The 27,302-nt window shown below is 38.1% G+C and overlaps 1 protein-coding gene across 4 annotated transcripts in view; it reads left to right on the top strand.

The window, feature by feature from the left end:
* macrod2 (mono-ADP ribosylhydrolase 2) overlaps nucleotides 1-27,302 on the top strand; it is a 374,142-nt gene that overhangs the window by 248,012 nt on the left and 98,828 nt on the right. For all 4 annotated transcript variants that reach the window (XM_072391251.1, XM_072391250.1, XM_072391249.1 and 1 more), the window contains exon 6: nucleotides 10,355-10,476. In XM_072391251.1, coding sequence (XP_072247352.1) covers nucleotides 10,355-10,476 — 122 coding nt within the window. The remainder of the gene's footprint in view (nucleotides 1-10,354; nucleotides 10,477-27,302) is intronic.

Here is a 27,302-nt window from a genome sequence, read left to right as displayed (position 1 = left end):
GTATTCCAACATTTATTCTGTACCATATGGCCATGTTTTTATGAGTTATGCATTCCCATTAGACTGTGTTTCCTATACCTTTTGGTTGTGTTGCACTCATTCAGTACAGTGTGTACGTATTCTCCATCCTCTGAAATGTTATGTGGCAGGTGTACCTAAGCTCGGTAGCTGCTCCCTGGAGGGGTTTGGTTACAGTTCTGCATCTTCCACATGGGGCTCTGAAACTGTCTCTGTGGGTGTTTTGAAGAAGACCTAAGAAGGTGGAGGAGGGACAGGAGTCTGAGAATGAACTCTGTTTCTTTCAACGAAGCTCCTTCACAGAAATGATCAGTGCCGCACCACACTGATCATCAGGTTTTGATGCTGCTGAAGGTACTCTGTATGTGTTTGAGTGCATGACTGAGCTTAGCTTTTGGGACCGTGGTCCTGTGAGATCACACTGGCTGGTTCCTTATCACAGCATCTTCAGTGGAGGTGCCTTAGACAAGCACAGACAAGAGGTTGTTCTCAAATACGGAGCCGGATGATGGGACTATATTACTTTTTCAAATGCAAATTTTTGCTTTGTTTTAAATTAGCTGATTTCTATTTGTGTAATTTCTTCATGGTTTCATCTATGCAGACTGTTAAGGGTTTTCTGATTTATTTCTGGAAGGTTTTATCCTGAATAAGCTAAGTGTCCACAAGTGATTCAGAAAAAGACATTTCTTTGAATAGTGGTATGTTGGTTAGCTAAATTTCTCTTTATTAAGAAACTTCAGGCTTTACCCACCATTCTCTTACTTTGTATTTTTTTTTAAATACCGTGAATTCTCCAGAATTTTGTTCTTTCCCAAAAAATGCCAGACTACATGCTGTGAGAGAATCGAATCAAAGCAGTGGCAACTTGATTTTACTGCACAAAGAAAATGGATGTTTTTTTCTTTTCTTTTTTACATGTTATCACAATTGTCAATCAAAATGAGATAATGCACAGAATTGAATACCATGTAGCTGCTATGGTAATCTGAAGAAAACAGTGAATGTTGAGCTGATTAGCTGCTTTGAATCCCTCAGGCCTACATTACTCAGGCAACTGGTTCAGTAGTGAAGGAGATAGTTTGTTGTGATTAGTCTTGTAATTAAACTGCAGAGGCTATGAATACACGAGTAATGAGTGGTACCCTGGATGTGAAAGGAGTTGATAAGTGGGCCGTCTGTTTGGTGGCGCTTTTAAATGAGCAAAACCTACTGCAAGTAAGAGAGAAAAAGGCTGACCTGTTTCGTTTTAACTCAAAAGTAACTTCCAAAGGTCACTGGCACCAGTCTAATTTATCCAAACTTACCTGCCTGTCCGCTCACTCCGTGCTAGCTTTTCTACTTTTTAAAAAATGTTATCATAAAAGACACTCTTAACAAAATCCAGAGTGCTTTGTTTGTTTGTCCCCACAACAGGCAAATATTTGTCATGTGACCTCCTTTCTAATTGCATGAGTACTTTTCAGATCATGGTTAGATGTAATAACTATTTTACATTCACATGGCCACAGGCCTCAGTACAGCTGCAGGGAGAGCACAGCTCTTTCAGCATGAGATGTTGCAGCACCCTGCAGTTTTTCCTTATTGTGTCTTTGTGAATGTCAGCATGTTAGCAACCGCTTCACTTCTTTTTTCTTTTTTCTTCTATGTGGTAACAAGATTCTCAAAGGCCTTGTGGCATAACACTACATTGAATAATACCTATGAAAATAAGAGGGTGAGGGAAAAAGTCTTTCTTTGTGCTACAGGGCCATACTTAGGTTTGCATTAAGCAAGATTGCAGAATTTATCATTTATTTGTAAAAACAGGAGTCAGAGGCTACTGTCTAATTAACAAAAATATTTATTTACTTCAGGCTGTGATTTAAAAAAAAAAAAAAAAAACAACAATTTGTTTTTTGTTGTTTTTCTATAAGCAATTTAGTTACAAGTCATTAAAAGTAAAGTAAAGATAGCACAGTGGTATTTGCCACATTACTTTTTAACTCTCTTAACACCAATAGTGCACATCATTCTAACTGATGTGTGCTGTTTATGCTAAAAACATAGATAGCTCTTATCACTCTGTAATTCAATCACATCACTTCTACTTTAAGAGAGATAGAGTATTTGATTGTATCCACTACATTACTGCTCAGTTATACTAGGTTCACACTGTCATTTTCTTATGTTAGTCCTTTTCCCCCAAATTTTTTAATGTGAAAAAATAGCTACAATAGCGCATTAAATCAACAGTATGATTAATCAGCACAATTGTATTTATTTATGTTGATAATACTTACTGAACATTGATTCATTTAAATACATGTGAGTTTGTGGCTTGCAAGTTAACTGGAGAAGAACTCCAGATAAGAACAAAATATTTTAGCAAAATAATTAAACTCTGCTTGATTGTTCTCTGGCACTATGTTAACTCGTGAAAGTGAAAGGCATTAGTGCCATGCAAATAGTATTTACACACATTTTCTAACCCTTACTTACCCAAACACAGACTTGAATGTGCCTTTGTAATTACTGTCATTAGGATAATTTGGGGAGTGTGGCACATGTTGCTGGAATGAGAGCATGCTTAATCTCTCCACCCGCAGTGTCTTTCTCCATCATATCCATATTGGGCGCACATGTCTTAATTGAAATGATGGGTAAGAGCATCTGTGAAGGCCACATCACTTTCGTTCTTCCTGCAGCTGTGCTACCGAAGTCTGTGTAGTGTGTGTGTGTGTGTGTGTGTGTGTGTGTGTGTGTGTGCGTGTGTGCGTGTGTGCGTGTGTGTGTGTGTGTGTGTGTGTAAATCCTTCCAACATTTAAAGATTCATGAAGCCCAGCTCACCAGCTCAAGGACCTGCTTGCACAGACCTTCATAGAATTATGATATACTGTCATGGCTGTTTGTTGCCTTAATCAGATAAAAAGATAGGATGCAGTTGAAGTCGGGTAAAAACTTTACAGCCTAATGTTCAGTTGCAGAGATGAAAGAATGCATCAATTTTACATGTAGTTTGTTTCGTACACTCAATACACAAATGAAAAGTAAAGGCAGGTAGGCTTCAAAGCTCTGCCGTAGCGGAGCACCTTGCTGCAAGGGATTCGACAAATGAACAATACATTTAGTAAATGACTGTTCTGTAGATTACATCCATCTGTTAAATTCAACTTTAGGCAGCCTGCCTGAAGTTAACAGATTCATCAACAGCAACTCTTAAATTTCTTAGGTAGTCTTTAGGCAGTTCAAGTTGTAATAATGTATTTTCCTCACAACTTGAATGAGGCTGTCACTCAGCAGGGTTGAATCCTCTTGGACACAACGCTGGCATTGCATGCTGGTTTCGGGCTACATCTCCATGCAGTGTTCATGGCCATTTAATTCCTACAGAGACACTACAAACTATTTCAGACATGTGGGTGCAGAGTAACTGCGACGCTGCAGTTGTAGCTGATGTGATGGATATGCTAAAATGGCCTTCAACTACCTTTGCCCAATTTACTCAACAAAAATACAAATTAAATGTCGGTTGCCAAAATACATATCCTCACATTTTCATTGAAGCCCACATAATTAAATAATGCACTTTTTTCGTCTCCCTACCTGTCCTTATGTTATGATAATCACGCTCCACATTATTCTGTGTATGTAATCGCATAATTGTTTTGCATCTCTCACACTATTGAGTAGTATGAGGGGCTTTCATACTGGAACCCACCAAATTTTATTTGTTTCAAAGTTTGTTTTTTTCCCCATTTTTGCCTCACACATCTGAAAGGTAAGTTAGTAGGCAAAAACTCATAGTTGAGGTTAGGATTAACATATGTTGGGGTTATGTTGTTGCTTAATAAATGGTCATGATGGAAAAATATTGTCTGGGCCTACAAATTTGAACTACTCATGGGCCACAAATCTGCCTAACACAATACAACACCCAAGTGGTACGTTGCCATTTCCCAGTTTGGAACTGCTGATTGTCACCCTACAACAGTACAATTTGGCAATGTGGAAAAATAAAGTGATTCTCTGTTGTTTTGATGTATGCAGATTTAGTTTTATAAATCACCATCTTGCCTCACACATGGCATTATTGCTCCTATATTCACATTGAAAACACATAGATAGAAGATAGAATATACTGTAAAAAATGGATAGAGAGTAAACACCAAGCTGTTAAGAGCAGTGACACCTGGTAGTTCATTCAAGCTAAGGGAAATGTTATTGAAAGCCTAGAGTCGTGGAAACAGCTGGCAGTGCGGCTCAATGACTTTTTGCCTCTACTCTGGTTCCATCGTCCCTGCAGACACTATCAGGGCTATTCTTACAGATTGTGAACAGCAAAACAATCGGTGCACCCTCAGTGTCCTTAAGCATGTGGCCAGTGCAGACTCAAACACACACACTCGCAAATGCCTCAGCTTTTTATTTTTTCTTATTCTGCTTTTCCAGTTCAGTAAAAGCCATAAAAAAAAGTGCCATCAGGCTGAGATATGGCTTTCCATTTAAGTGGTCTTTTCTTTAGCTCCAGGTGCTTCTTGACATTTGAATGCAGTGTGGACTTTATTCTACTGTATCTCATGCCATTGTGGATGTGTGCATGTGCGTGTCTGACGTGTTAGTCTGTAAGATTAAAACAGTTCATTGTATCTTGCTCACGGATCTTGTGATTGACATGGAAATGTCCTTCAAAGACTAATCTACCAGCACAGTAGAAAAATGGCACCTTTATGTCTCCAACAAATGAAAAAAAGAAAATGGGTTGAAAAATAAGTATCCAACATACAGAAACATCTAAAATAAACTGGTAAAAGTTGAGCTATTTCTGTTTTAGTATTAGATGATCATTGGTTACACTCAGGAAAAACACTCCTGTGATATTGCATGCGTGTGTGATGGTCTGTCATCATCCTTTTGTAACTGCCCTCCTTTTTGCTCTTTACCCCTCAGCCTATTTAAGTGTGACAGAACATCAGTGACACTCACAAAATTGAGAAGCTCTTTGAAAGCCAAGTGAATGAATAAGTGAGATAACCCAAATTTATTTTTTAAAAAGGGAATATTAATGACTAAGAACTGTACCTGTTCGGTATGCGGCAGATGATTCCAGATCTGCAAAAAGCCCCCTGTATCTTACAGGAGCTTCAGCAAGCATTACTGAATCACTCTGCACTCTCTGTCACCATGACAACTCCAGTTCCATGTCCAAGTGGGTGTACACACTTCATTTAGTAATCCTTAGCGACCAACATGGGAACAGCTGTGTGCATGCTGAGAGGGTCTAGGCAAGCAATCATGACAAAATACACTTAATTTTTGAAAACGTGGTTACTCTTATGAATCTGATGGAATCAGAGCAGCAATAGCTGCATCTACTCAATACAGTACAGTCTCGCTGTGCACGTCTTGTGTCCAGTAAATATATATATATATAAGATTGTAGAATTAACAAGTTGACTTTACTTCAAGTATGCAAGCTTGATGCCTTGAAGAAATTAAGTTTTTGAAACTTGAGCAAGTACAATTAATTTGAACACTTTGAGTGTGAAGAACATAACTTAATAAATCTGACTGTATTGTAATTACATTGTACGAATAACTTAATGTCATCAAGTCCATGCAAATTAAAGATAATGTGTCATGAAAACTTAAAACTTACTTTAATTTTCAATGCACAGGATGATGCTTATTTGACCTAACTTGAATTAATTTATGAACTCAAATTGTTCTTCTGCCAACTCTACGCTGGGATCTTGGCATGTGAGTTGGCGTGTTCTTTGCTCTGTCTTCGCAGCAGGTTTATCCTCACCACTGACCTTTCTTTTACTGCCTGCATCTTCATTTTTAAACGCAGGGATATCTCTGGTAATGGCTTTAAATACACAGTTTTGTGTAATCCATGACTAATGTATGCAAACACACACACGCACATATGTGTGTATGTATGTACCTTTTTTTTCCTTTTATATGGGCCAATAAGCGCTGGGAGAAGATAGTTTTGTGACTGACAAAGCACAGATGAGTTGTCTCCATTTACAATTACTGACACTTTTTGACTGTTAGAAGAAGCCGTCTTTAATTAAAACAAGCATGGTGAGGCATGCAGAGAAAGTAAAAAGACCAGTATTTTATTTTGATAGGTTTACTGTATTTTTTATGCTTATGCTACTATAGAACTAAGCCCATCTCATCATGTTCCATGTTGTTAAAAGTTGAAGATAATAGTAAGCTTAATGTTTTTTTGTTCAGTCTTACATTTTATTGCAGCTGCACCTTTCCGTATGATGTGACAGTTTCTGCTATCTATCTTTTAAAGGTTAAACTACCTGATTTGAGAGATTGGGTAAGTATGGAGGTGAAATATTCTTGAAAGGTTTCAAACTCCAGCATAGAAACATTTTTTTCCCTGCGTTTCTCACTGCTGAACCACTCTTCAAATGATACTTTGTCTTCTGCTTTGTCTGTCTTTTTTGTTTTGTTTTTGATTTTGGAGAGGAACATAAAAGTCAATATAAATTGTTGTCTTTCTTTATTGATCTTTTTCTCCAATTTTTACTGAAGAATTACACTATTGTAAAGTTTTCTCATTCATGTATTGAGACGGGCAGTTGTTGAACACAAGTATCTTTTCCTCGATTAAATAAATCCCAGTATTTCATACACGACCATGCTGTGTTTCACTTTCCTTAGGGCTGTCAAAGGAATATTAGCAGCAGATAGTGGCTGACATACCTCTTGATTTATATCTCGATACCCACTCATCAGTGACATCAAGAATAGTATACATTCTCATAACATCAGTCACTGAACATTCCGAAGACATTTGGTCATATTTGGAAAGCTGAAACAAATAACCAAGACAACAGCTCACTCTGTCAAAGGTCTTTATGTCATTATGTGCTTAAGAGTGGAGGATAATTGCCGTGGGCAGCACAATGTGGCTCGGTTAATGTCTATTGTTGTAAATTATAATAGATGTTAATGACGCGCCCATATACACATATCTATATAGAGCCAACAAGGTTGGACTATTGGAAGGAATGAGATCATTCAAGAGTAGTTCCACTGCAGTTACCATGCTTCATGGAATTGTTATCATGAGAAATGCTAACAGCCTCAATGTCCGTAAAAATGAAAGATCGATCAGGCGGCGAAGTTCTGGCTCCTCTCTGAAAAAGCACAGTACTTAATTTCTAAATGAAGTCTAGATATTTCCATAGATTTTTTAGCTGCTCAGAAAGTGGTGTCTTTGAAGTGAGCATGTTCCCATGGTATTCGTCTGCTCTGGGAGAGCCGGAGCATATTTTAGTGGGCTTGTCTAAGATGTTCACACATGAGTTCTGCAGTTGGTGTGTTAAGGGGGTTTTCCATGTGCAGCCCATCCTTTCCAAGTAGAAAATTGCTTCCCACAAGGGACGTTTAAATCTGGATTATTTTTCATACTTTATGTTTTTGCTTCTGATCTGAGCCTTTTACAGTCAAGAATGAGCCAGGACCTCCCCATTTCATATTCACAATTCCCTATAAAATGTAGCTGTACATTGCACTGTGGGCAATTAACAGGAGTGCTTGACATTTGAAATTCGAATGTCTGTGTAACTAATTAACTAGTAACTAGTAATTTTAGTTTTCTTTCATAGGTGTCATTCAAGTCTTGAACAGAATTGGAGAGTTGTGTTTTCAACACCAGCACAAACCTTTAAATCAGCTGTTTTATTTTAAAGGTGAGATGTGTTTGAGCAAATTGTCACTGACATACAGCCATTACAGCTTTGTACTTTTCTTTCTCTCAATAAAAAAAGAGCTTCTTGCTTTTGGTACTTCATTCAGAAAAGATCTTTCTTTGCCGAACAAATTAAATCTAAACTTTGTTATTCCAGATGTGGTAAAAGCAAAAAGATCTTTAAGCAGTTCTGGGTTATGAACAAGAGTAACACATTGAAATAGCACAACAATGTGCTAGTGTTGCTGTTAATTCTCTCTTTCTGTCACCATTGTCTTCTACTGGTTGTTTCAGTTTCCATCTTTGATACAGTGATTTCTTATACAAGGGTTCTGAGACCATAATGATTTGCTTTAAGTGAGGCCTCATGTATTCTCTGCTAATACTCAGTTAACAATCTTGGAGCCTCCTGTTGCAGACCACAGTTCTCTCTAAATTAAATGTGAATGATCTATTTTATATTTGAATATTTTTGACGTCTTGTTCGGCATTGCAATCAATATCTAATGGGTAAACATCCATCTTTACGTCTATCTTTGCTGCTGTATTCTTCTTCGTCTCTTACAGAAACATAAGGTTTCAGGCAGTGGTGTGGGAATCCAGAATTTATATTTTTTAGTGTTTACCTTTGTCGTAAGTTTGATTTTTGTAATGGTTGTTTTTTTAAGGTTTTAAAATGTTGTCTGAGACCAAAAATAGCAGAAATTCTTTGCTTCCAACTCTATTTGTTTTAAAAGAATTTAAGGGAATGTGAACAAATCATTTTAATTTAGTGTAATCCCCTCAAAAACATAAAACAGCAATTTCATGACTCAGCATTGTCCAATGTGTTTTCCGTAGGTTTGTCAAAGAAATTGTATTTTGTTGGAATAAAAAAAAAAGACTAGGATTTTTCCTTTAAACTAAACCTTCTATGAAGAGGTAATTAATGTTTAGGTTTACTGTGATACTAAAGCAGCTGTTAAAGTGTTTTGGGTTCCACAGTAACTAACTGTCCTTCCTGTAATATCCATCTTCTACCACAAAATGACATACTGTATATCTTTCACCTTATGGAAACACAGCTGAATGAATATTTATTTGATGTGAAGGTATTGGGGAAATGAGTCGAGACGTCTGAACCTGTAAAAAAAAAAAAGAAGCTGTTTAAGTTTTAATGAATTCACCAGTAGTCTGGGTTTTGGCACTTGCCCAAACTCTAATTGGCATGTTGCCGTTCTTGTAGTGAAGAACTCCATGAATTATGCACGAAAAACAACTTGCCACATGTCCCATTATAACCATGTTGTGCAATGCAATTCTCCTCCTGCTATTGTTGAAAAAGACAATACTTCAGACAGCTCCATTCTCATTACAACCCATTCTAAGTTTTACTGGGAATCACTCAAAGTCCTTGTTTCTTCCCTCTCCCAAACACAGAATCTCACCCCTTTAGTGGCAAAAAAAAAACTCCATCATCCCTGTTAGGTTTGTGCAAACATACATTTATATAAGCTTAATTTCAAGTATGATTTTTGGTTGAGTAAAGTAGCAGTAGTTTACATTTACTGTGTTGGAAAGTGAGTCTCCCATTTCATACTGAGCAGATATGAGGTCAGATGTAAAGTAACTTTTAAGGTGACTGAGGTAAACCCAGAAATCTGTTTGAAAATGCAAAAACCCTAACCTGAACCAGGTCTGAATTCTCAGTCGTTCAACATCATTTAATATTTTAGTGCCCAGAAATGGAAGTATGGAAAGTTTGATGCATTAAAATGCAAATGTATGGGTTATAGTTTATCTATATTTAATGTACCATATATTAAGATTTACTTGCTAGGAATGCTGGATGGTATTTTGCACACTGAAACATTCAACATTTGAATAAATAGAAAGAGAAATTAAATGATGGCCTCATAAATGATGCAGTAGTTCACATGACAATCTTGTAAATATTCATATTTTATTCATATAATAAAGCTGTTTTGTTTTGCTTTTTGTTTTGGAACCTTCATAGTTGGTCTATGTAAATATCTGCGGTTAACTTCTCTGGAATGCTTTGTAGATGATGCAGAATTAGTTTTTATGTGTAATGTTGACCTACCTTGTCCAATACCAAGAAGGCCAAGGGTAGCCAGGCAGAATGCAGAAGATTATGTTTCTGTCCAGTCACTGCTTCAGTTGTCTTATTTTCCTGTCATCACTCTTATGATTCAATTAAGAAGCTGCATTCCTCATTCTGGCCAGGCCAGACAAGGACAGCTGTGATTGACAGGTGAAGACATTACTATGCGAAGGAGAAGAGAGAACAGACAGAGATATGAATATTTGAGTAGATGGCATAAAAGAATCTTGTAATTGATTTCCTATCTAAGCTGTCGTTTCATTTAGTAACTAAATGCATTCTTTTCAGGTTGATTTGCTCGAGTCGTCCCGATGAGTCATTGTCTCATTGTGAGGAAAAACTTTACGTGTTTTGTTTTTATGTTAATTTTGCTGATTTTACAACCTGGAGCTCGTCTGTTTCGCTACATTACAGACGGCTAAAGATTTTGGAGCATTGTGCTTATCACTAGAAATTGTTCCAACTATTTGTCCTTCTTTATATTTAGGCTGTGCATGAATAATCTTTTTTTTTTCTTCTCTTCTAACAGATGTGATTCACACTGTGGGCCCAGTGGCCAGAGGTCATGTGGGTCCTACAGAGAACAATGACCTTACCTCCTGCTACCAGAACTCCCTCAGGCTGATGAAAGAGCATAGTTTGACATCTGTGGTGAGTACAGTACCCTAGCATTTCACTCTCATCTGAGGAGCGATTTATTTGAGTTCTGTATAGTTGAGTGTATAGAAAGAGACCAATGAAATGCTTTGTTGTTTCTGTTTGACAGTAGGTAAGCTTTCAGTCAGAAAAACAGTGAAAAATTTGGAAATCTGGAAAAGGTACAGCAACAAAAGGATTTAGCATCTTTCATTTTAAGACACAGTTCCAAAAGCCTTAATCTTCTTTATTTAAACAAAAGCAACAAAGAACAAAACAAAATGGTAATGCTTTGTTTGTCAAATTGAGGCTTTTCATGCAAACTGCTTTGGCACATGTTTAAATAAGAGAAAGTCTTTGTCCACAGCTCTATATTGCAACTGCATATTATTGTGATTTTATCCTTTTGACTGGGAAGCCACTTGTCGGTTAGGAAACTACACACCTTTAATTTTCAAAAATCTTTGATATAGATTTATAATTTATTAATTACATTTTGCGCACAAGGAAGGTCATTTTAAATGCTTAGATTTACATGTCTGTGCCACGTCTTAAAGATGAGTTTTCTTCTTCAAAATAATGTAAAAACAAAGGGTTCACTGAATGTGGCTAAATCTCAACAGCTCTGGATTAAACAACATGGGCATTGTCACATTCAACAGCTGGGAGTTAATCATTCAGATACTATATTGGCCTTTTGTCAGTTGTGGATCAGACTCTGTTTCAGGCTGATCTAAATGATGCATGGCTTTGCTCAGCCCACAAAGGTTAAACGAATCAGTATCACACCAAAAAGCCCAAAATCACATTTTCTGTGCCAACCTACTGCCCTGTAGCCTCATCAGAAGCCAATCAGTGGAAGTACTTACCAACAGAGTGAGTAGACATAGCTGACAGCCAGTTTCATTAAAGACGATTGTGACAAACCCCTGCTCTGTTGATGACTTATTGTCAGTGCAGCAGACACCTCTTGGTAGAAATTAAATAAACTATGAAGCCAAATGTCTGAAGTACTTGTGTGTTAGGTGTTTTGAAGTTATGTCAGAATCAGCAGCATGTCTGGTGATCTTAAAACTTGTCTAATAACGTTCACTAGGATACAATAAGCCACAAGCATTAGAAAATGACACAGTAGAGTAACTCACACTGGTCTGCTCAAGACTTTGTGGGAAAAGGTACTAAAGCATTGGACCCTCAGGCTTCTTCACATCAACAGACCACCAACTTATGCGCTTTCATCCATGCATGTCCCAGTCTCTTGTTTTCAAGCACATTCCAAAGTTTTATTTAGTTTAAACCTGTCTTTTCATTTATTTATCCAATAATCCATATATTTATAGTAAACTGCGTTTTTGTTTTCACTGGGAGTAGGCTGGATTCTGTCTAATGTATTTATACAGCCGCTTTGTGTTGAATGGGGCTCTGTGAAAACAGTGGAGTTCCATGACTGACTGGCCTTGCAGGATGAGCCTCATCATTACGTTATCATTGCCACAGTCCATTTTGTTTCTCCTTGCTGAAGGGCACCAGAGGGCCTTCACCAAAACTACAGTGGATGTAGTTGTTTCTCACTTCAAGTAAGGATTTGGCCTTGATTTATTTCTCCTTTAGCCTGCCTTACTATGCAAGACATTCTTTAAGTGAGGACTCATGTGTTCTCTGCTAATACTCAGTTAACAATCTTGGAGCCTCCTGTTGCGGACCACAGTGAGTCCAAATTTTGGTTGACTCTTCTCATTTTAGGCTCACACTGAGCTTTGCCTTGTGAATGAAACAGTAGCCCCCCAAAGACATGCACCCTGCCAAGTGGGTCTTCAAGATGGGAAGAAAAAGGTTGTCTTAAATGGCTAGCTCCCTAATTGCAATTCCAGAACTTTAAAGAGAAGTGTAGGAGTCAAAACAAAGCCTAACATAAAATAGACTTGAGCGTGAAAGATTAAAAAGAAGAAGAGATTGATAGTTAATCCCTCTTTCTTACAGCTCAAAGCCACCCTTAAGGCGACAAAACAGCATGGCTGCCATAGTCATATCAATACCCTCTACTTCATGTAGCATTTGAAGTGGGAGTTTACAGGGAATACCACTAAATCTCAAAACTGAAAATGCTATTTCTTTACCTTGGGGCAGCTCAGTATGCTTGAGTGAACATTTTACCATTATCCCCAGAAGCCAGAAATTAGATGGAGGAACTGTTTTTCTGTACCTTGATGTTGCTCTGATTTACAGCTCTCCTGGGATGGGACTGGGGATGATCGAAGATTTGGTTTTAGGCAACCTCAGGCAATTCCTCCTGCCTCCAGTTTTGTGGTTATTTTTGAGTTTTTAGGTTGTATTATAATCATAAAGTTTGATTATTAGAGTCACTTGTTGCTTTGTTTTCATTCTCGGAGAGTATTTGATCAATTTGCTAAGTCATTTGAAGTGTCCAGATGATTACTTCAGTTGTACCTCATTTCATCCTAGCATGGCTCATTCTCCTCCAGTATCACCTTGAGTTGCAGAAAGCTTGGAGTGGGTTTTGATAAAACTGTAAATGTTGTTGTTAAAATAACTGTCCAGTCTTGTTTTTGCCCAGATGAATTAGTCATTTTGTCCTTCATGCCTTTGTATGTCTCATCATTTTTACAGTTTAACCTCTTTAGACTTAATTGGATTCTGTATGCAGCTGCTACCAGATGCATTACATTACAAGAATGAGAATGAGAATGAGAATTTCGCGTTTTCTTGCATGCTTGGAAGAGGGGGTTGAGCAAGATAGTTAGGTTTAGTTTGTGCTTCATATCAGTAGGTGTTATTCAATTTTCTGGACATTCAAGTACTAGTTTTTAAGGCACATATGGCCCATGAGTACATCAATAAATTGTTCAATCCCACATCAGCCTAAAAGTGGCCTCGAGTAGATCCCTCATCGAGATTCCAGGTTCTAAACTGGAAATCTGTAGTGACCGGGCTTTTGCTGCCATGGACCCATCTCCATGTGGAAGATCTGTTGGGAGAATTCTATCTCTCTTCCCTTTTTGATATTTTTGATGTGGGTATGGTACTGTATTTGAAAGCATATTTTTTTGTACTTTTGTGAATGGAAAGCTGATGTGGTTTGCCGCAAAGCTCCAGTTTTCTCATCAGTCCAAAGGACATTCTCCCAGAAACTGTTTGGCTTGTCAACAAGCATTTTAGCAAATTAGTGTCTGGCTTCTTTTAATGTTTTTCTTTCAATACGTGGTCCTCCCAGGTCTTTTTCAATGGAACCCATTGTTGTTCAAAAGGCGCTCAGACAGTGATGTACCTTAACCTTGGAGATCAGCTTGAATGTCTTTGGATGTTTTCCATGACTCTTTGTCTACTGTCTGCACTATAATTCCAATCAACATTGGGTTTCATTTCCCATTACGGCCTTGCCCTGGGAGGTCGGCTGCAGTCTTATAGACCTTATACCTACTTATTTCCTACTGAACCTGACAGGAACCTGAAGCTGAAGCTGCTTGGAGATGGTCTCATAGCCTTTGAAATTCTGATTTATAATTTTCTTTCTGAGCTCCTCAGACAACTCCCTTTGACTTGCTGTGGTCCATATTCAGCGTGGTGCACAGTGAACAAGGCATGTTTTCTCTCACAATAGACTGATTGGGTGATGAAATGTGACAGCCTGTGGTACTAATTAAGGTGAACTAATGAATTTAAAACTATACTTCTATGGAATTACTGTGATTTAATGATTCGTGATTTGTTTTTTGTTTTTTTTAAGGGGACCAACAAATCTGCCCAAACTATTTTAGATCACTTTACTTCCACTGGTTTAATCCATTATATATTGAAGACATACCGGTTCATGAGATTGTTTTTTTTTTTACTGAATTACTTTTCAGTAAATACTTTTTATCTTAATTGTTTAAACTCATTGCTGATGCCTAACCAAGCGCATTCTGTATTTGCTTAAATGCAGAGGGTGGTGTGTGCATTTTATTTATACCTTTTGTATAAATTCTGAGCAAAGGATGTATGTCTATGACTTTGATTGATTTAAGATGAAAATTACAATCAGATTGAGCCAAGATACCTGCTATTTAACCCAGACATTGAAGCTGAATACAATCTGGAACAGTACAGACTTTAACACCATCGCTCTGTCTAAGTCTCTGAATGAAGTTGTCAGGTCACTGGATGGTCAGTTGAGCTTAGTTCATATCATCTGGCTACATTCTGTAAAATGAGACTGTGTATAAGTGCCCATGTGCATGCATGTCTTTTACATGTATCTTCCAGGAGCATGTGTGAGTTTGTCAGTGTTGTTGCAAGATTTTTCACTTGTGTCGTCTCTGCCTGACTGAGTCTTATGCTTCAGTGGGTTTTTTTTTTTTTTTTTTGCGGTTGAAAGAGCAGCAGGCTGCCACAGCTCCCTGGGCTCTGACTGACCACAGCCCACAGTCAAGATGCTAGAGTTGCCGGCTGGACTCTGCAAACATCCCACGAGGGAACCATGGGAGCTGTGCAGTCTTAGAGTCACAGCTCTGGGCCTGTGAGCAGCATGTTGTCAAACAGCCCCCTCCTCTGCTCAGTGCTTGTTACACTTTGTTGTTTGCCTCCTAAGCAGATTCAAGTGAAGAGTCAAATGGGAAATATAGTGATAAATATGGATTTTTATTAGATGCGAAAGTGTGAATTGTGATAATAATGCTACCTTGACAATCAATAAGCATGAAGAGGCTTTAGCTGGTTGTCAATATTTGCTTGAGCCAAGATGCATTAAATAGGTCTAATCATGGTTGCCTAAATAGATAAAGCATGCTGCGTTATTATGGTCTATTTGGAAACCACTAGAATTACTGGAGGGCCTCAGATCTAAATAGTAGCACACTAAATACAGTAGTGCCATATTGTTGTGCCATAGAAGGCATGACACCTACATTTTTTTTACCACAAACTGTAACCTACCGATTACATAACTTTCTATCAGAAAAAGCAAAAAACCTCATAGTTTTATTTAGAATATATCAAGTTTTATTGTCTGTTAAAAGGCTATCTATGCCTTGCATTTTAATGACACACTTTTGAGTATGTGCATGCTGTATTTATGTACAGTCAGATCCTTGGGTACCTCCTCTCCAAAGAGTCAGTAAGCCATACAGTACTTGGATCTTAGCAGACAGTTAATATGGGCCCCATGCTTTGGTTAGTCATGGAAGGCTGCTCAGATTCTTCCCTGGAAGCAAGCATAGCATCTGTCAGGCAGAAAGAGACAGGCTATGGGTAGGGGGATGCCACCATCTGGAAGCCATTCAACCTTGGACTCTGTTTTACTTTAGAGATTATATTAAATGCCCCCTATACTGCAAGTTTAAGAGGTAAATAATACCCAAACTTACCCAAAGCATATTTTTTTATTTAAATTTAACTGTAACTGAGCCAAAATCACTACACATCGTACTCTTAAATGTATGTAAGATAGCAATCATTTTACTTGATCACTTCTTTTGGTGTTGTTGCTTCTAATTTGACTTTGACAGGCCACATTTTGATGAGTTTCTGGAAGTATTTGTCATTAAGCTATTTCTGGCAGCGGGCAGTCGGTTGGCAGCTGCCAGTGAAGACAGTGACGGGGTCGCAGACTGTATTTAGTGGCCTCCTGTCTGACTCTCAGGCGGCCCTGGAAGTGTTTTGTAGTCATAACACACTGGCTTCGAAGAGATCCAGCAGGGAAGCCACAAATTGCCTGTTGAGAAAAAAATGCTGAAAGCCAAGTGGATTGCAGATGAATGGTGTAGAATGATAGGATTAGCCACCCTTCTCTGTGGGCTTATTCCAAGGCTGCTAGGAGCATTAGCTTTCATTCATTTTGCCCAATGGTGTTCCCAGAATGCATTCCCAAAAACAATATCATATAGTGACATAAATCAGCATGCACACTCTGTTTGAAGATGATAGCTGATAGGCCGGACTAAATAATGTTTGACATGACAGGGACAAACAAACACTGTATCAAAGGGATAAGGAAGCATGTCCCCAGGGTTTATTTGAGACAGAAATACTTGAATTTGAGCTTGTTTCACATTAGAATTTGGCTTTATGATTTTTATTTTTTTTCAAGCATTTCTTCTATTCTCAAGGACATGTGCCATATTTTTACTGTTACATCCTTATTGATGTAGGTCACTGCCGCTCTAGTGAATTGAAAGGTCTGACATTTTATGTTATTTCTAAATACTTCTATATCAAACTCTAATGACTTTGATCTCCATGTGTTTTGTTTTTGTTTTGTGCTGACTGCTTAGTGATTAATTAAGCTTCATTTATTCACTTAATAGATCACACTCAAACTTTTCCTGTATCTGCTTTTCTGGTAAAGTATTGTCCAGGAGTGCACAAAGTTCCAGATCTAATTATATAATGAGTTATGATCATAGCAAAAATACATTGTGCTATTAACTGCAATAGGAGAATGAGAGGGTCACAGCTGACATGCCCGCACAATGAGGAAGATTTCTGTATCTAAAAAAAACTGCAACCAAGATTTCCTTTATGTTCAACTTATAAATATCTTTGGCAGCTGTATTATTCAACATTCATTTTTATTAATCTCACATCTGCAACTGAGTTCCTTGCTTTTGCCTGGAAGGTTGAAAATAAAACTAATTGAATGATTTGCAAGTTATTTAAAACCTGTGTTTAACTGAGATCAGTGCAAATACAACTTGTCAAATGCTGAGTTTTCTTAAAAATAAATACACTATTTAAAAAAAAAATATATATATATATATATGCTTACTAGTTTTGAATAGGGACGTTTGGAGAAGACCAGCAAAACATAAAAAACATCTCAAAACTAATTAGCCTTATTGGCAACAGTTTGGAACATGACTGGACTCACAACAATTACCCGAGATGGGCTGTCAAAAACCATTTTGTGAAAGACTCCCTGGCCAAAAAGTTAAATAATTCAAGAATACCGTTTCTTGATGCAAAAAACCACTGTAGGCTGTGGGGAAACCCAAATTCTAAAACAGAATGGTCACGATCATGTGTCGGGCCCTCAGGCAGTGGTGCATTAAAAAAAATAAAAAATTCTAATGTGAATGAAGTTTAAAAACTATTGTCGGTGAACCAAGTTTGTCACAGCATTTGCAAATAGAAGTTAAAACTCTTCCATGCTAAGGAAAATAATATAAAGTACCAGTGAAAAGTATGGCTAGAATGACCCCTTCAAAATCAGTGAGTATAAGCAAGTATCTTAAATGCTTCAGCATCCTCCGGACCTGAATCATTTAATATGGACTGAAGTGAGGTTTAATACTGGCGTGTGAAATTCTTCCTGGAAATCAAGGGTACTCCCCAGCGGTAAAGAGGAGTGCACAGTTCAAAAGTCAGCATCTTTGATGGTATGGACTGCATCAGCTCTCAGAACTTGAGTAAATTCTATAAGGAAACATGAAATTGTGTTAGAAATTGTATTTCATGATCATAAGGCAAATCATATTGTTCACATACAACAGCATTGCTCTCCATTAACAGAATCAGGGCATGATCAAACTGAAAATATGGCAACGGACACCAGTAACTTAAATGTTATCCTGATGTCCTGTCTTCAACCAACTTCACAGTTTGGTACGCTGACAATTCTGTGCAGCCACACTCTTTGTGTGGAATTCAGTTCAGTTTAGTTTACACAACCATTTTGGGGCACTTTTCATAGAGAAACTAACACTGCATGCTACTTCTTCTGTTGGCCTCAACCTACTGGAATGCCTTTCTTCTTGTGGAAACTGGAAAAGAAACAAGTGTGTATCTGTGGGATACCAAAGTTGCTTGGGTTCTCAGTCTAGCATAATTGGCCTCTGAGCTTTGGAATTGCTTTGCCTCCTGATATTGATAAAAAGATATACTATAAATACGTAGAAAATGTACTAAGTAAGAAGTTAAACCTTTGGCCAGAGAAGCAAATAATTACACTACGGAGCAAGAACATTTTTTAAAAAAAGAAAAAAAAATCTAATCCTGCCAATTCCGCTCCCTATGTTTGTTTTGGTTATTTTGCCTTGCTTATCACCATATTAATATATAAAGATCTGTATTAGAAAATCACCCCTTCGGGTGAAGAAAAAACTAACTAATGCAAGTACCCTGTAAAATATTTCATACAATGTCATCCCTCAACTAATATGCGATTATAACCAAATCTCTCTGTGACCATTCATTGTTTGTAGTCCAGTTTCACATAAACCACAGTACCTACATGCATTGACAAAGGTTAATTAGACTGAAGCTTTCCAAAGGTCACACTGCCATTTAAATTAGTCATTTCTATTTGTCTGATCCAAATCATTGGCAACACTGGGCCAATTAGATCCAATTATACTCATAGTGTTTGTGGTGGTCTGCCACCTAGTCTGAATTAATGACCATTGGAACCCCAATTACCTCAGTGACCTAATTCAGAAAGAGGCAAACACAGCAGGAGGAGGAGCTCCAGGTGTGGGTAACGGGGGCAGCCCCACCAGATCACCTTCCCTTGACATTCCCTTCATTCCATTCAAACTTTATGTGAGCTGAAATATTAGGATATGCAAAGTGTGACATTTCCACACACCTTGAGAGCAGTAATCACAGTTGAAGGAGACTGTAGAGGTAATCTCTAGAGTGGGCTGATGTGAACATGCTACTGTCTTGATTATAAGCGGAAGAAGCCCACAGCAATCATCAAAGACAAAACTCTACCGCTAACAAAAGCTAATCCACCCAGATATTCTATGAGGAGATGGCAGCTATTCAATTGTGTTGATGTACACTGACAATGGTAAAGGCTCTTCAAATAAGTTAAGTACTAAAGCACAGTGAAGCAGTGTAAGACTCACTTAGCACTCAGCCCACATCTGCTTTTTTCTGTGTTGTTGTACCTGGCTGTAAAGAGTTTTCTGCATATCTATGAGACTCATATCCCTCTGCATTACCATGTGAGAATAGAAGCAACAGCTCGCACCCAACTGAGGGACTGTCTTAGGTATTTGTTGATTAAACAGATGTTGTTCCTGTCAAATGCCATGAGACAAAAACACCGCAATAAGCAAGCATTCATTCATCATATCTAAAAAATTATGGAGAGGAAGGAGAACAAAAGCACTGTTTCACAACAGGAATGAAAGAGTGATTAAATTTTTACCTCTGGTTTAGCTTACAAAAAATTTGAACAGCCAACAAGCCTAAGGATCCACCTAAGCAAAGAATAGCTAACGATGATTAATGCTTAGCAACATTAAGCCAAGACACAATGTTGGAATGAGTCTTTTGGATCAATGCTAATTTTCAAAGTAAATCCCAAATCATCTGCCTGAGGTGGGGGGTGGTATGTTTGAATCCCATTGTTTCTGACAGGAGAGAAACTCAAGAACAGACAGTACATAGATAGTGGCTTTTGTGTTAGCTTTCAAGTCTCTATAACTAAACCAACACATAGAAAATATATTTTTTTAAATTATCTAGTCCTTGCTGAAATCCTGTTTTTTCCCCTAGTATTCTCCCATCTGCTTAAAAATGAGTCTGAAACACAAGTGTCATGTGATATTTCCTCCCCATCCTGATAAATGCTTATCCTTTGATCAAAGGGACTGAATATGGAAGGAGGATTTTTGTACATGCAAATGAGGCTTCTCTCACTGCCTGACGGTTGCTCTTCAGTTTAGTCAATTTCTGCAGTCTTACAATAATGTAACAGGTTGCTGTTCATCTGTAGCAAATACAGCGGAATGAGTTCTTGTTTACATCATTATGGTTAATTGCCATGCAGGATCAGTCCAGCCGACAGCATCTGTGTCGCGTGTGTGTGCGCGTGTGTGTGCGCGTGTGTGTGCGCGTGTGTGTGCGCGTGTGTGTGCGCGTGTGTGCCAGTATAGCCGGACAGAGCAATCACATTACCAATACAGCACGGTATCCCTGTGGTAATGCCCCGTGTTGCTCTAGTATGTTTGGTCATCCTCATAGTTACATTGAGATTATAAGGCTGGGACTATCCAAATAGAATATACAAGTGAATTAACAGGGACACACTGCATAGTCAGTCATGTAAAAATAAGCAGCTCATCTTTTACCAGAAGTCTTGCTGACATGTTATTTTGCATTTGTGATACGCATGGCAACATTTTCAATTTAACACTCACAGATGGATATTTTAATTATTATTGTGTCAATGATGGTGACAAAGCTGACTGTGTGTTCCTTTTGATGCACTTAATTAAAGTAACAAGATATGATGTGTAACATGAGCCTGCATTATGAAATAATTCATCTTTATTTAAGCAGGCACTGAGAAATATCTCGTTATGGATGGTAATGTATAAAGAAAGAAACAGTATTAGTAAACAATTAGTTATTGTTAATGTGCGATTTATCAGCAGTATTCATGATGCTTTCATACACGTATGAATCCTACTGTCACTCCAGCGTTTCTTGGCCTTGAATCTCTCTTGTGTGGTCTTTTCATTTGTGACTTTTATGAAGCCAGGTGTTGAACCCTGTGGTGACTTTGCCAAGCCCATGTCCATGAAACTGGAATTTCCTGGTCTATGACAGGGTTCCATTTCAACAGTCTTGCACCCAATTATCTTTCAATCATCATCCCCAGTCTAACAGATGTGTTTGGTTGCAGTACAAGGTCTCTCTATCGTGGTTTGACACAGTAGGGGGCATTCTCTCTCACTACACATGACATGTTTTCAAGGGAAGAAACAAGACAGCATCTCAGATTAAGATTGATTTTTCTCAAGTGGTTATTTGCAGCTTTTACACAGAATAAGTAGCCATAATGTGTATTACAACAAACCCCTCTCAGCATAGCTGTATGATGTTTTACAAATGAGCTGTTTGTCATGCTGCTAACCAGTTTGCTAAGTGTTCCACTGTGTCCAGTGTCTTTCCAAATAGACATCAACAAGATCAGCTTTTAATGTTTATATATTTATATGAATAACGTAATGTAGATATTATATTTATGCAATTAGGAGAATATATTTGCAAAACAAAGCATTGGGATCCACAAAGAGACTGTGGAAAAAAATGCATTTATTTTTACATGATTTGAAAATATTCTGTTTGTCTTTTTTCTTCAGATTTTTCATAGTTTGCCCTTTCCTCACCTTATAACATACTTAAACCTTAGAACCCCCTCCTCACACCCAAAAGTTTAAAAAAAGAGAAAAGAACAAGATAAATACTAAAAAGCAATTCTGTATTCTTTTTTTCAGATTACTTCCCATGTGTTTTAAGAAAGAAACTGCTTCAGGCAGTTAGCTGACAGGCACTGGAGGCCTTGAGAGTGTTTGTAGTTCTTTGTGCGGTTCAGACGTGAATAACTGCATGTCTCCAGGTTATGTATAGAGTTTGAAATGGATATTTATTATACTTCCCATCTGTTTGGCACAGCATTGTTGGATTGCCAGGACAGCTCGCAGACTATGTGCAAACTTCTAAAGGCGAATGTTCATAAGTAAAAAGTCTTGCCCCCTCATCATTTTGTTATCAAAACCACAGCAGTGTTCCTGCAGGCTAAGATGAGGGATTGCGTGCATACTGTAGGCAGACGTGTCAGTGTTTATGTTCTCCTGCATATTTTGCTAATCACAGTGCTATTACCCAACACATATATCTGGTTTAGTGCCATTATTATCTCCCAAGGTCATGGCTAACGAGGGCTGATGCACTGTGCCTGGCCTGAACTGATTGACTCACAGTGTTAAACTGGCTCAATTCAACTCTACTCAGCAATTCAGGAGGCAATGCCTTGCTCAGGTTTATGAGAGAGATAATGCAGAAATGTATTGCTTTGGCTGCTGGAGATTGCCACAGAGGTGTCTTTTTTTTGTAGTTGTTGTGGGTTTATTTTTGTTTTGTTGACTGCTGGCAGTGACATTTGTGTTTGCTGGTCAATTCAAATTCCAAGATTCAGTCTTTGGGAAAAAGAAATGTGGCCTTGGTTTTAGCCCAACACTTAACATTTGCCTGAAAGAGTTGCACTCTGCAAGAAACAGGCCATTTTTCTGAGAGCAAGTATTTTAAAATTTTTTTTTTTTCATCATTTCTGAGATTTAATTTGTGATAGATAAAGTATGTAACAGCTGAATATCACACTCAAGATTTTCAATGTGCAGATACAGTTACACCCCCATCTTCCACATTCTCTCTTAGTCCAAGTTAATTAAAAATTATATGACATGTTAGCATTAAATCACTATGAAGTAGGTCTTCCGAAGTAATCATTTCCTGAGGTAATTCAGAAGATTAAGCATTTCTTTCATTGTCAACCACTGACCTTGATATCGTAAATGTCACACTCGACTTTTATGAATGATACTGCAACTGTCAGAACAAGAGAAGAGATTTTAATTTAAATTCAGTACTAACATACCATACCCATCTTTTTCGTTTCACACACAGATGAATCTAGAGACCACCAAGATTTAGGCATCAGGCTATACCCTGAGTAAAGTGCCAGCCTGAGCAAACACGGGTGAATCCTGTTTCATGGTTGGACTTCATGTACACAGCTTGGATTGCCAGATAACCTCCAAATCTCTCTCAGCTTAATGTCTGATGTCACATCCATACCTCATGGTTCTGACAATATGCAGGGAATATATCTGGGGATCTCTGCCATTCAGGTCTTTGGCCTCCTTTTAGGACAACAAAAAGCCTGACCTGATAAACGGTTAGGGTCAGAAAAAGATATTTCTAGAAAACCCTCAATGAATAAAATCTTTCATTTATGAGATGAATGTGTGTTTTGAGTGTGTGTGCAGTATTTGTTTCACAGTGGACGACATATAAGATTCACTGATATACAGAGCACTGAACACAAGGAGCACCTATCGACAGAGATATTGAGTAAGCACATCATTTGATTATTCCCCTGACTGAAAGTTTGTCATCTTTTTAGGACTCAGCACAGCATAGTCATTGAGCAGTTAAAAGAACCAGCACTTTTTTCCCACTCACTGAAGAGGCCCTGTTGTAAATTTGAAAGGAAGTCTATATAACAGATCGCTTTGCTTGATCAGGACCATCATGATTTCAAATTCCTAACATAAGAAACTATTGGCTTTCCATCGGAGTCATAAGGAAATGTTAAGTTTGGCACTGAGCTCGGTCAAGCGTAATTATGATTACCTTGATGGGGGCTTCTTAAACGTTATTGTGTTCTATGCTAAATGCTAACCAACCATTCAGAGTGGTTAAGTGATTAGATTAGTGATAAGCAGAAACTTCGTAAGTATCATTGTCTGTTCCCATATTGCACTGCACGGTGGTGTGGTGGTTAGTACTGTGGCCTCACAGCAAGAGGGTTCCTGGTTTGAATCCCGGCTGGGGCCTTTCTGTGTGGAGTTTAAAAGTTCTCCCCGTGTATGCATGGGTTCTCTCCGGGAACTCCGGTTTCCTCCCACTGTACAAAAGCATGCATGTTAGGTTAATTTATGACTCTAAATTGTCCCTAGGAGTGAGTTTAAGCATGGATGGTTGTGCATCTCGCTTATTTCTGTGTGGCCCTGTGATGGACTGGCAGCCTGTTCAGGATGTACCCTACCTCTCACCCAATGACAGCTGGGATTGGCTCCAGCCCTCTTTGCGACCCTAAATTGGATTAAGCGGATAAATAAAATGGTTGGATGGATGGATGTTCCCATATTTTCTTTAAAAAAAAAATATGAACTGCTCTCTCTTTAAGGTGATGCAGAGCATTTTTGCTCCAAAAAACATGTCATGTATTTTGTGGAGAGAAAATGGTTTTCCAGTTATAGCAGCTAATTAATTCTTTATCAATATTCATGATGAACTCCACATTTAGAAAACTGTAATTAGCTGTATTATCCTCTGGCCATTTGTGAAAAGTTATCCATAAAGTTCAAATCAAGCCATAGCAATAAATCTATGGTGACCAAGTACACAGTTGTATATTACCTTGCATAGGAATGACAGGACAAACCTGCACTTTGACTGTATGGGACTAAAAAAGAGCTGGGTGGATGGTGTCATAAATTCATGGGAGCCACCTGGCGATTCCTTCAGTAACCTTCCGGTTTCCTCTCAGCCAGCTGCTACCCATAATCCCAATCAATCTGCAACATAATGCTGCAATTCACCATGACCTTGAGTGGCAGGTCTCCTCTCTTTCGTTTTGGATGCTGCCGAGTTTTAGCCCCTCTTCATTCCTCCTTATTTCAAGATGCACCTGTGCCCAGACCAAGATAGTGCCACTTTCCAAAACGGCTCTGGGATTTTACTACATTCAAAAATTTCGGATATGCATATAAAATAGATGGCAGGCCTCATACTGCTCTTTTTGTAAGTTCAGTTTTTTTCCAGCATAGATTTTTTTTAATTCTGTTTTCAGGGAGAGAAGCTGAAATGTTTTAGGTGTGTAATGTCCTTTTCCATTATATTTGTTCTGAAATAACAGACAGGCAGAGAACATTTGGCTGAAATATTTACGCTGTTAATCTTTATCTGCAGCTTGGAGGTATATTTCAATTTTGTGCCTAAATTCTCTCCAAGTCTGTTTCTTCTTTGTTGAAGTCTTGTTGTGGAAATTTGTTGTTCTGCTTGGCTGACCATAGTCATGCATTGTCTGGGCCAGGCAGCGTGGTTCCCTTCTTGGCCCCTGTGTGACAGAGCTGTCTCTACATGAAGGTGACCCCCTACCTGGATCCTCTACCCTGCCCAGCTTGCCTGTCAGGCCCTACAGGCGACATGGTCTATTAAGCACCTTAACGATGATCACTGCCTCATGCATTAACACAGTAGACCAGCATTACCTCATAAACCACATATTTTTGATACTGAATGTAAAGTCTGTTACTCTATATTTTCTCCATACCACCATCTTTATAGGACTGTGTCTGAAATGTAACCAGCTTGAATCTCAGAAGAGAATAGCCCCTGGTGAAAAAAAAAGTCCTTATGTAGGTAGCTTTGATGAAACATAGCAGTTGGTTTACTATGCTTTCTGTGTCATCAGGTGGGGATTTCTTTGTAGTTGCTAGGAGACATTTTTACTTGAACCCTATTATTCATAATATTTGTAAATAAATTATTAATGGGCACAACAAATGTATGCAATAACGCCCGTACCATGCTTAAGAGCTGCTGTACATGTAGAATGTAGTTTGGGATAGTCTTACTGAAATAAAAAGGATTTTCCCTGAAATTCATGCAGATGGCAACATACGTTCTACATACAGTATATCTACTTCAAACGTTTATATACAGCATCAGCAGCTTATTGTTATTATAAATCTAATTCATTTAGCATTACAGAACCAAGAATGTTTTTAATCTATTTTATACCTAAGGCACTTTTTAAAAAGGCCCTCTAAACCCCAATCAGCCTGCTAAAACTTGGAGGTTTTCTACAAATTTTCTCAGCCTATGAAGAAACTATGAAAGGAAAGTAAAACAGTTTGAAAGGTGAAACACATTTTGGTTTGGAAACTAATTGTGTGTCTTGAAAAAGCTAATAAGCTCTGTGTAATGTGACTATCGTATCAGGCTTGAGGGTAAATCATACGATCATTACTAAAAGTTTGAAGGGAACCAACAAGCATATTTGCATCTGGTTTAAGGGTTAAATCAGAGCACCCATGAGGGCTTAGAGATCACAGCTAGTTGTTATTGGTTTTTCCATCTTGTCCTATGTCCTGATTAGCTGGAGTGGCAAGTCAGCAGTATTCCAGTGTCCCACTTGGTCAGGGAACAAAAAATAAGAAGGAAAAAAGAAGCTACTTTAAGCTGTCTTTACATCACTTCATCTGCTCAGCTGCAACACATTTTCTTTTTCAACATTTACTGCACGTCATCAGGATTGCAATAGATACAATAGCTCCCACCTTAATTAATTCCAAGTTATCAAAGGTGGATGAGACCACACGCTTTTGGCTTCATAAAGTCTATTTGATTCACATTCATCTCAAAGCAACCGGACACATTCTGAAAAGGAAAAAACAGACACCTTAAAAGGTGTTGGACAAAAACCCTGGCTGAAAATTAGACCCATTCTTATTCTGCTGTTGTGTACCAAGACAGATTCCTTAAATCATAATCATAAATTATTTTATATAGCATATTATGAACTGTATCAATGAAATCCCCAAAGTCTTTTAAATGTTAAGACATGTTCATCTTAGTTTTTTTAACTATTCATGTACATAAATATAGAATGTTTGACTTCATGAATTAATTGATTAAAGAAGAATTTCTGAATACTGATATTCTGAGGCAGCTCTGCTTTTATGTGGTCTCATTTGTCTTCAGACAAGCACAGTGCTAAAGGCTCATCAAAAGATGCGTAAAACTGAGATATGCTTTCTTGTTATCCCCTTTCGAGAGTCTCTTCATATGGAGACAGTGAGACACAAATCTTTTCGGTTTTGCCGCAGGTGTGAGTATTACAAGATGTAAGGTGAGTGCAGTAAATGTGAGTAGGTGTAGTAGCCTTTGCTTATGAGACAATAAAACACATATGGAAATGAGACGACAGCATGACTAATAGCTTGCAGTGTGAACCACATGCCCATCTCAGCAAAATGCCTGCACTCTTCAAGTGAGGCATTATGCAGTTATCAATGAGTCTTTCTAGTATGTTTCACTTTTGATCTCCTTAAGAGTTTAGGGCTTTATAACCAAAAAAGGAAACACCGCAGAGAAGCTACCGGTGTGCATGCTGTCTGCTGTTAGGCCCGAAATGAGGATGAAAAAAAATGCAAAGGAAGGTGCCTCTTTCAGTGTTCCTCCTGTCCCTAATCCTTTCACTCCAGAGTCTGTGTCTGCAACACCATCATCAGAGCTCAGATCAAAGTGTGGGAGAATGG

The sequence above is a fragment of the Leuresthes tenuis genome, unplaced genomic scaffold, assembly GCF_036924035.1.
Source record: "Leuresthes tenuis unplaced genomic scaffold, fLeuTen1.0.hap1 SCAF_8, whole genome shotgun sequence".
In the NCBI taxonomy this organism is placed as follows: Eukaryota; Metazoa; Chordata; class Actinopteri; order Atheriniformes; family Atherinopsidae; genus Leuresthes; species Leuresthes tenuis.
This window is presented reverse-complemented; position numbering and strand designations above follow the sequence as displayed.